The 10,876-nt window shown below is 44.1% G+C and overlaps 1 protein-coding gene across 1 annotated transcript in view; it reads left to right on the top strand.

Moving 5' to 3' along the window:
- The window catches only part of LOC109320783 (cytosolic phospholipase A2 zeta-like), a 39,329-nt gene extending 30,599 nt beyond the window's left edge, over positions 1-8,730 (top strand). The window contains exons 15-21 of the mRNA XM_019551039.1: positions 334-448; positions 1,147-1,284; positions 2,572-2,679; positions 3,215-3,409; positions 4,764-4,924; positions 6,238-6,424; positions 8,258-8,730. Coding sequence (XP_019406584.1) covers positions 334-448; positions 1,147-1,284; positions 2,572-2,679; positions 3,215-3,409; positions 4,764-4,924; positions 6,238-6,424; positions 8,258-8,478 — 1,125 coding nt within the window. The 3' untranslated portion in view covers positions 8,479-8,730. The remainder of the gene's footprint in view (positions 1-333; positions 449-1,146; positions 1,285-2,571; positions 2,680-3,214; positions 3,410-4,763; positions 4,925-6,237; positions 6,425-8,257) is intronic.
- The last annotated feature ends 2,146 nt before the right edge of the window (positions 8,731-10,876 follow it).

Here is a 10,876-nt window from a genome sequence, read left to right on the forward strand (position 1 = left end):
AAAAAAAAACCTAGAGAAGGCAGATAGATATCTGTTGGTTTGAATTACCTTTTGAAAGTTGGTAGTGCCATTTCGTTTAAATAATATTCTTTATAAATTTAACCCTCTTTAGATGACCAATTTCTCCATGAAATGCTTTTGAGTTTATTTGAATATGTGTTTATTAGCTGAGTGATCATCAAATAATACTGACTCTTGGTTATTTGACAATTTCCTTGCCCTTGTGTTATGTGATAGGCTACCCCTACCACACAATATTGCAAGGGCAAGAAGAATCTCTTTAAAGGCTAAACTGTTCACCATAGTAATGTGATTTTATTCTGCCATATCCAGGAGGATCCATCAAAGCTATCTGACCAGCAGGCAGCAGTCAGGTGGGGACAAAACCCCTTCCCTGTCTATGCAGCAGTCAATGTAAGACCCCATGTTGGCAGCAATAAATTTACAGGTATGACATGACGTGAAGAGGTTTCCTTCTTTAAATTTTGTTACAAACAGTTACTACCTCAGCTTTAACTACTTTTGTCACTGTTCTAAGGCCCAGATTTGTCCCTCTTTAGTGGGTACCCCTGGTAAATTGTAATAGTGGTGGGTAGCAGCAAATATCTCCTGTGTGCTCTTTCTGCATTGAATTTACTGGATGAGCTCCTCTTCTCATTAACATTCCCAGGGTAGTTTTGTCATGGATTTTAACATCCCATTATGTCAATGACACTTGTTACATATGTTTACCTTTCCATGTGTGTGCACATGGGCATCTCTGTTTAATGTATGTTTGGTTTTGTCTTCAGTAGTATTTTGAATATGCAGACATGCCTGATTGAAATAGTTTGACTGACTGGAAATTCTGTTAATTATGCTTTTTTGTGGCACCAAAATATTTCTTTCAATTCCCTTTTCACTTCTTCCTGACCCCACTAAAAATGTGTGTATTATTACTGTTCTTACAAATGAATTCCCATGTATATGCCAGAAGGAGAATTTCATCTAGTAAAGTTGGTGAATTAAAGGATTAGTCATGACATATACAAGCATGGGCATTGATATGGGACTGGGGAGAGGTTCTCTATAAAGCATTCTTATTGTAATAGGGAGGATTGTTCAAATGGATTCAAGAGATAATTATCTTGGTTAACTCTTTCCCAGAATGGTGTGAATTCACACCACATGAGTTTGGTATCCTCAAGTATGGAGCCTTCATCCATACAGAAGACTTTGGCAGTGAATTCTTCATGGGACTGCTTCTTGAGAAACGTGCAGAGCCCAGGATTTCCTTTCTGCAGGGTAAGTTCCGATGCTTCTAGAAATACTGTTCTGTAAATATTATTCTGTACAGGATAACACCCTCAGAAACTTGTTAGGGATTTATTCATACTCTTGGTCCCCTTAACTCAGGGATGGGCAAAGTACGGTCTGTGGGCTGGATCTGGCCCATGGAGGGACTTTTTTCCAGTCTGCAGTGGGTCTCTTGGTCCCGCCTAGGCCAGGTGCCATCCAGGCCATGGCACATACAGCTACTCCCAGAAGCATGACAGGACTGGGGTGGCTCTGCAGCTGAACTGCATTTCTAGGCAGCCCAGGCAGCAGCAGCTCCTTCTGGCTCCCACTGCCACTGCCACTGGCTGCTGCCACTGGCTCCAGCCCCGTGGTACTGGTGGGGACCCACACTCACAGGCTTGGCACAGGCCTGGCCTATCCTGCACCAGCTCCAGAGCTGCCCCAACTGGAGCAGACTAGCTTCAGACCAGCAAGGATCTGCATGCACAGTCTTGACTTTGGCCTGCCCCACGTCCACTCTGGATGTGCCCACCCAGGATGAGCAGTGGTGTCAGCTAAGCAGAAACTGCTGCTGGGCACAAGAGAAGAGTAGTCACCTCTCCCTTGCTGCTGCTAGGCCCTTCTTGCTGTGACTGCCTAGAGCCCATACCTGGGTTGCCCTGTGGCTCCTCTCTGCCACTGTCACTGCTACCTCTGGGCCTCCCAGCAGGTCAGTGGAGAGGAGATGCAGGGCAACCTGGGTGTGGGCTCTGGGAAGCTGCAGCAAGAAAGGCCCAGCAGTAGTGAAGGGGAGGGCCTGCTTTTCTGCTGTGGCCAGCAGCAGTTTCTGCCTTGCTGCCCCTGCTATTACTGCTGCTCATTCTGGGCAGGTGGCGAGGCCGGGGTCAGGGTTGTGAATGCAGGACCCAGCTGTTCTGGTGCTGGTCCACTTTGTCCAGAGTGGACTGGGGCTGGTGCTAGGACCGTGTGCCCAGCTGCTGGTGGGTACTGGTGGCAGTGGCAGAGAGGAGACACAGAGGGCATGGGCTCTGGGCTATTGTGAGAGGAGGGGGAGATGCTGTTCGGTCCAAGACAGTTCCCCAGAATTGCCTATGTGGCCCATGGGCCCAAATAGTTGCCTGCCCCTGCCTTAACAGCATTCTTTAAAATCATATATAATTAGTCCTGCCCAGGCTGTGTCCTTAATATGGTACATCTAGTGTGTTTGAAATGGACTATGGTCATTTTCTATTGGCACAGTGCTGTTCAGTGCTTAAGAAGTCTAATTTAATCATTTCCTTTATCATTTGTCAGGAATATGGTCCAGTGCCTTTGCTGCAAATTTAGATGAGATCTGGGAAGAGGTGGTTGTTTCAAAAGTTGGGTTCTTAGAAACTCTGAGAGATGCCATCAAAGTTGCAGGTAAAGGAGAGATATGTTGGGCTGTTCTTAAAGTTGTATGGAAGCAAGGAACCGTTTTTTACAACCAACTAATACTCAAAGCAAAAGCTGATAAGTACAACAACTGTATTCAAAATTCACAAAAACCTCAGATTTAAGCCTTATTTATACTACAGTTGTAATGAAGGTAGCAGATCTGGGAATATCACAATTGTTTCAAACCCACTTAGTACAGTATGTTTAAGGTTTATATTATTTATTTCTCTCTGTTACTAGGTAAAAATCATGCCCTGTCCAAAATGGAGATCTGTGATGTAATCAGGTTAGGGATAATTGTCTTAATTGAGTTTTCATCATAAAGTTATACACGGGGATTTAATAACACCCTTCATTTTCAAAGTATAGGTTGGAGGTGACTCCCACTAAAAATATAGCACTGGTCATGAAGAGCCCAGTGGTTATAAAGAAAAGTATCAGACTCCTAGGACTCCAGGGCTAAATGATTAGGGGATAGTGAACTTTAGGCTTGAACTCTGGATATTTTTTTCTTTTGTAGATGAGGCTCATGGCTACAAGCCAGTGGACACCTCAGAGTTAGAGACTCGGATGGTCATGCCAGGTGGAGCCTTCTCAAACTTATTTCAGGGTTTCTTTAGCTCTCGTGTTTCCACTGGAGAAGATGTCAATTTTATGCATGGACTTCACCTTCATAAGGACTATCTCAATGCCAAGCAATTCGTGGCCTGGAAAGGTGGGTAACAGTTTTGTGGGAAAGAATGTAGGGTATGTATCTGGGACATTTGGGCCTGCCAGGAAGGGCAAAGTGACCAGGCAGTGACAAATCTAGTGACAAGACAAAAATCTGTAATCTTTGAGTAAAGTAACTAAAGCACCAGGGGAAATCTTGTGGGCTAGATTCTGCCCTTACTTACACCAATGCATTCACAGGCTTACACAAGCATAAACAAGAACAGCGTGCGGCTGTATATACTTTAGGACAAAAGTGCTGTAAATCCTATTTGATAACGGAAAATAACTTGCCTTGAAAGATTGGACAACTCTGTGCTTACCACAGTGGCCCAAGACTAAAGAAATTTGGGCTGTGTTCCAGGGTATAAACAGATGTCACTGTTGGAGTGGATTCAGCTGTGCTGGGATTTGTCCTGACACAGCTGATATGCTTCATTGGTGTTTACAGATGTCACCCAGGGCTGTTGTCCTGCAAGTCCTAGGCCATTCTCAGGACTTCAGGGGCCTGAACCTCTAGGACAGTGGCCCCAGATGTCTGGCCCTGATGTTGTAGACTTGTCCCCTGGGTCAGGACATGGCAGTGAGACAGGTATACAGTGGCAGTCTCCTGCAGGGGATTTCTACACTGTGTGTCTGCAAGTAGGGGAATCCCCATACATCTGCAAGTACCCATGCCCCAAGTAGGGATATGGCAGCCTGATACATGCATCATGGGAATCCCCCACAGAAGAATTCCTGGGGTGCTCAATAAGCAAACAGATGTCCTCCCCTATAAGGTGTCACAAACTGACTACTTTTGCTTGAAGCAACATTTTGGGGCATTTGGAACTTGACAAGGGGTCAGGATGTCTGTTTTCCTACAACTTGTGCCACCTTGAACATTTTTATGGCAGCCCAAAGGCAACATCTATATGCCCTCATTGACTTTGTGGACAAATTACTTGAGGCCAAATCCTATTTCTGTAGAGGTATAACTAGCAATTTTTGTGCTCTGGGCAGAGATACTCAGTAGCTGGTGGGGAGGGCGAGGTTTGGCAAGTGTTGGAGGGTCTTATCTGACATAGGCACTCCCCACAACTGGGCTGCTGCTGCTGCAGTGCAGGCTCCCCAGGAGCCATCATTCTGGTGCCCTGCTTACCCATCCCTAGTTATGCCAGTGCTTAATTCACTTTTAAATGTTTAAGTATGATCCACTGTGGGGATATATATGGGGGTGTGGGTGGAAATATAGCTAATTGCAAGATAATGACACATTTGACCTTTAGGTTTTCCATGATTTGCAGCCTTTTATTATAATTTCAGAGAATCAGTTTTTGTACATGTTATTTATCGTTGTGATTTGTGGGGTTTTTCAGGCTTGGATGCTTTCCCCAACAAACTCACTCCCCAGGAAAACAGACTGTACCTGATAGATGGGGTTTTTTCTATAAACTCTCCCTTTCCCTTGATGCTCCAGCAGGAGAGAGATGTTGATGTCATTCTGTCATTCAACTACTCTTGGGAAGCTCCATTTGAGGTGAGACATACAACTGAGTACAGTTGAGCACATTCACATTACCTGTCATCTCATAGATGTGTGCAGAATATTCAAATGCCAAGTTTAGAAAAACCTCAATGGCATACAGCAGTGGTGCTCAGTAGGGTTGTGTGAAATGGCACCATTCTGTTTTGCCTGCAGTTTTGGTGGTTCGAAGGAACAGTGTTCTGTTTTGAATTTCATTTCTATTTGAAACAGGTGTTCCATTCCATACCGTTGAAACTGAAAGGCTGTTTCAATGCTGTTTTGATGTTCTGCTGGGGGTGGAGAGTCAGTCTAGCTGGGCTCTCTGCCCCCATGCCTGATCGCAGTGTGTTGGGGGTGGGACTGAGCCCAGCTGGGCTGACTCTCCACCCTGTGCCTGATCACAGCACACCAGGGGTTGGAGTGAGCCCAGCTGGGCTGACTCTTCGCCCCCGCCTCCCATCAGATCGCAGTGCCCTCCACTGCATTGCAGCACTGGGGAGGGAAACTGAGCCCATGCTCAGTTCCCTTCCCCTGCACTGTTATCAGCTTCTGGTAGTGGGAGATGGGGACAGCCAGGGCTGCTCTCCCGGCTGGTGCTGGGAGTACAGCCCCAGTTCTTCCCTGTTTCTCACTGCTGTCTTCGAAACTCGAAACATTTCAAAAGTTTCAAAATGTTTCAACAAGCCTCATTTTGTTTCAAGGCTGTTTTGAAGCCCTTCATTTCAATTCAATCTCACTGTTTTGAGCTCAAAAGTAGTTGAAACAGTGTTGAATCGAAACAACTGGCGAATTTTCTTACAGCCCTAGTGCTCAACCTTCTGGCCCCATGGGCCAGATGATTAGTGCAAGGCCAAGCCACAGGCTGGATCTTGTACTTAGGTTTGGTTTATGGATGCAGTTTGGTGTGCTAGCTCAACCATGTGCTGGCCTGAACTCACACACTGGATCCAGCCATGTGCTGGCCCAATCTTGTGTGCAGGGCAACATTATCCAGTCCACGGGGCTCCCCACAGATCTGGAAATTTGGCACCAGGGGAGCTGCAATTCATGCTGTCTTAGCTACTCTGCTGCCAAATTTTGGGGGTAGACCCACAGGCTGGATGACATTGCCTTGTGGGGTAGAGGTTGAGCACCCCTCTATTAGCTGTTTTGTACATCTAGCCGTAAGTGTCAGAATGCTCTGCAACTTCTACACGCTGAGCACTTTTGAAAGTCTCTCTTTAATTTACGTGTCTAAAAGGGAGCTAAGCTGTTCTGAAAATCTGATATCACCTGATTTTAAATTAAATGCAGTAAAGAAAAGAACTTTTGTCTTCTGGATCCAGGTCCTACATCAGGCCCAGAAGTATTGTGAAGAACGGGAAATCCCCTTTCCACACATTGCTGTCAGTGAGAAAGATAGACAGAAGCCAAAGGAGTGTTATATGTTTATGGATGCTGAGAATCCAAAGGCTCCCATAGTACTCCACTTTCCACTGGTGAATAACACCTTCCAGCAATACAAGGCACCAGGTAAAGGAGAATGCAATAAAGCCTCAGTTAGATGTCTCATCAGCAAAACATGTTCTGCATCCCACTTTAGTGGCTGGCCCTGCCCAGCCAGGGGCTGACTGGCTGGGCAGCAGCTCTGTGGAAAAGGATCTGGGGGTTACAATAAGCTGGATATGAGCCAGCAGTGTGCCTTTGTTGCCAAGAAAGCTAATGACACACTGGGCTGCACTGGTAGGTGTGTTGCCAGTTGGTCAAGGGAAGTTATGATTCCCCTCTGTTCAGCACTGGTGAGGCCACATCTGGAGTACTGTGTTCAGGTTTGGGCCCCCCACTACAGAAAGGATGTGGACAAATTGGAGAGAGTCTAGCAGAGGGCAACGAAAATGGTGAGGAGGCTGGGGGTGACATGTCTTATGAGGAAAGACTGAGAGAAATGGGCTTATTTATTATAGAGAAGAGAAGACTGAGAGGTTATTTAATAGCAGCCTTCAACTACCTGAAGGGGGGTTCCAAAGAGGATGGAGCTAGACTGTTCTCAGTGGTGGCAGATGACAGAACAAGGAGCAATGGTCTCAAGTTGCAGCAAGGGACATTTAGGTTTGAAATTAGGAACAATTTTCTCACTAGGAAGGTAGTAAAACACTGGAAAAGGTTACCCAGAGAGGTGGTAGAAACTCCATCCTTGGGGGTTTTCAAAACCTTGCTGAACAAAGCTTTGGCTGGGATGATCTAGTTGGGGCTGTTCCTGCTCTGAGCAGGGGGTTGGACTAGATGACCCCCTGAGATCCCTTCCAACCCTAATCTTCTATGATTCTAACTCTGTGCAAGGCAGCAGCTAGACTGCTAGAGATCAGGGTCTGAGGGGGCAAGTGGGTGTAAGGCATAAAAAGAAAGGAAAAAAACCTTTTATAATACGCATCAACCCTGGGTGTTGCAAACCACAGATTTGCAAACACTTTTTTTACTGGACTTTTTTTGTATATGGTTAGTACAAAACCAAGTGCAAATGTTGTATTGTTTATTTGCAAATACTTTATTGCTGACATAGGCTCTTTAATAAAGCCCTAGACACATGTCAACAGTTGATTCCCACTTTCTTGTTTTATTTGGTTTGAGTTGTTAACATAGGTTAGTTATTTTGCATTTAAGTTTTAGTCTTCAAGGTACAAATAAAGTATATTGACTTCATTGGTTTGCTTAGCATAGATATTTGGATCAGCCGCTTGATTTTTGTATTGTGAAATCTGAGAGAAACCCATCTCCAGGAGCTATTTGATTCCATTCTTTCTTCTCTCCTCAGTGAACTTGCAAATGTCTTCCTATACAAAGAACAACTCAGGAGTTACCATAGACACAGAGTAGAGAGCAGAATTTTAGTAGGAATTAAGTTTAGCTTTTTACTTGAAAGATTTCTACTATAGCTGCTAGAATTAGGGAAAGAGATGAATATTTCTTAAAATTAATTTGTCTGAATATTTCAGGCCAGTTTTTGTCTCACTGACTGCACTGGCTCAGGTATATTGCTTGTCTAAGTTTTCAGAAGCCACCCTTATTCTGTTTTCTGGGTTCATCAGTCTTATTTTTTTTTAAATTGCATTTAAAACTTATAGTCTGAATTTAGATTGAAACCTTATTTTAAGATAAAGACATTGGGCCCTGAGTAGTTTGCTATCATCTGCAGAATGTCACTTAAATAAATGTAAATCCTTTATCTATTTCTCATCACCTTACAGATGGGTTTATGATAAATATAAATGAATACAGCACTTTTTTCTTCTCCTGTGCAAACATTTGAACATCCGATCGTGAAGATCTGAGAGAAATGCTGTTGTTTCATTTTGTTTCTGTGTGCAGGAGTAGAGCGTGAGACAGCGAATGAGAAATCCTTTGGCAACTTCCTCATTGAAGGGGCAGACTCTCCTTACCGTTCAATGAACTTCACCTATAAACCTAATGAATTTGATAGGCTGTTGGAATTGAGCTGCTACAATGTTATAAACAACAAGGACACAATCTTAAAAGCTCTTGCTTTGGGCATGAAAAGAAGGGCTCTCAAGAAGACCAAAAGACAGTAAGATGGTATTCTGTGTTGGACATTTGTTACAAGGTATTGAACATAAATGAAGGCTTTAAACAGGAACACTTATTGGATAAGGTATCTGCAAGTGGCCAACCCACTGGATGACTTCCTTAAAGTTTATAGCTTTTCAAATCCCTATACACAACCAGATTGTGGAAACCAGACATTTCTGGGTGAAATGTATGAATTAAGCTTTAATAATAATAATAATAATAATAATAATAACATCAATAATATTTAAAATACTTTTGTGTGCTCCTAAGTCTGCCTTATTGAGACCTTGTGAATTTCCTGTCTAGCATGTAATCAAATGGGATTAAAAGCATGATGCTTTTCCTTCAACAAATAGGTGATACCGAGTAACTAATATCTAGAAGCCCTGCTCTTCAGGGCAAAGAGGGTTTCCTTCTGTCCATATTCAGTTATTGCCAGGGTGCCATCAAGAAGTGCTGAGAGCTAATAGCAATGGAAGGGGATACCTTTTCTTCAGTACTTGGCATTGTTTAGCTTTAATATTTTTCTTTGAAAAACAGAATGACATTTAGATATGGTTGGAAGTAAAAATGTAATCACTTCACATGAAGACAGCATATTTCCCTATCTCCAGAATAGATATTTAAATAATAATAATAATAATAAAAAGCATGTGTGTATACATATATATGTGTATCTGCAGCTTGCTTCTTAATTCAAAGACTTGAAGATTAACCAGTATCAAGAAGTATCTGAGACTTGGTGTCATTTCTGGATCCAAACTCTACAGTTCAGTCCTATCTAATCTAAATTCATTAAAACTGGTAGGCAACCATTGATCTTCTGGATCATGGTGTATGCTTAAGAGGTCTAGTCAGGTGCCTGATGAATCCGCTTGTGGTTGACAAACCCAATGCAAGAGTGAAACCGCTTGTTACAAGTTTCACAGGTCCATGTGTTGTCTGGGTCAGAGCCCAAATCTACAGCAGGCTGTTTCCTTTGTTTCCACTTTGCTTCTGTCCTGTGGATCAAAGCTGCTTCATGTTGAGCTGCACCCAGTGCCACAGGCACCATCCAAACTGGACGGGATTCTGCACACTGTCCCGGAATTCTACACTGATATTGCATGGCTTCATATAATTTTGACACATCATAGTACCATCATAAAGGGTGACCCCACTTCCTAAAGCTGTCTCAAATCTCACTGTACAAAATATTTTTGGGGACACTGTCTTCCATTCCCCTGACATGGCCAAGCCATTGCAACCTCCTTTTTTTGATTAGTGGTTTCTAAGTGTGTCAGTCCTGCACACTCCAGCATCTGTTTGGTATTTTGGCTGCTGACAGACTGGGGAAAAAAAAATACCCGGCAGCTCAGTACACCCCTGCATTGAGCGCAGCATGTGTCCAGAAGAGGAGCCATGTAATTTTGACTTGGTTCACCCAAAGTGTGTAGAGATTGTGTTCTTCAGCGGGGCTAGACAAGAGCCAAAAAGCCCCACTGAAACGCACAATCTATACAGATACTGGGCGAGCTGGGTCAGACTGACATGGCTCCTTCTCCAGTAAAGTGCTGTTGTTTTTATTTTCCATGTCTGTCAGCAGCCTTTGTCTTCCTACTTTATTTTCAGGATCTTGTGCAGGTGTCTCATTATAACTAATTGAAAAGATCTATTAAACTGGACAAACTGTCTTTTGAATACGAATTCATACAGCCAGGCAGACCTCACAGACCATCAGCATTCCAGAAATAGACTTGTAAATTAAGGTTGAAATACAAATTTCTAAAATATTACCTGAAAATGGAATTGTTATCTTTCTTGAAAGATCTTCCTGTGGGATAACATTTAGCATGCTAATTTGCAGTTAATAGGTAAAATTTTTGTTATAGAAATCTGAAGTAGGCCAAAGTTGCTCTTGTATTGTCTGAGTGCAAAATAGTTTTGAGATTGCAAAAAAAGGTGCTGATTTTTTTTTTAACTGGAGGCATTTTGTAAATGGGGTGGAGATGGGCTGCCCTCTGCAGGCTGGGGTTCTGCGTCCTGCTTCCTTTGCCCTGGGAGTCATGCAATGGTCATGCCGTATGTTCTCTGCCCACCTGGCAGTGGGAGGCACAAGATGGCATTGCATGGCTTCTGGGGCAAAGGCAGCAGGGAGCAGAGCCCCAACTCACCTCCGCCCTATGCACAAATCCAGGGATTATATGCCCCCCATGCCTCCCCTGGGGGTGCACACTGTGGTGAGCAGCCGCCCCACCCTGCACCCCTGGATGAGCTACCCAGGGCTCCATCTCATGAACTGCCCTGGCCCTGGGCCCAATTCACCCCAGCACCTGCCCCTGCCACATTCCCACTCCCTTCCTCACTGTGGGGACCTCAATCTTCTGCCCCCTCCCCCCGCTCCTTCTCTCTCCCTGTCTT

The sequence above is a fragment of the Crocodylus porosus genome, unplaced genomic scaffold (assembly GCF_001723895.1).
Source record: "Crocodylus porosus isolate Cpor-Errol unplaced genomic scaffold, CroPor_comp1, whole genome shotgun sequence".
Classification (NCBI taxonomy): Eukaryota; Metazoa; Chordata; order Crocodylia; family Crocodylidae; genus Crocodylus; species Crocodylus porosus.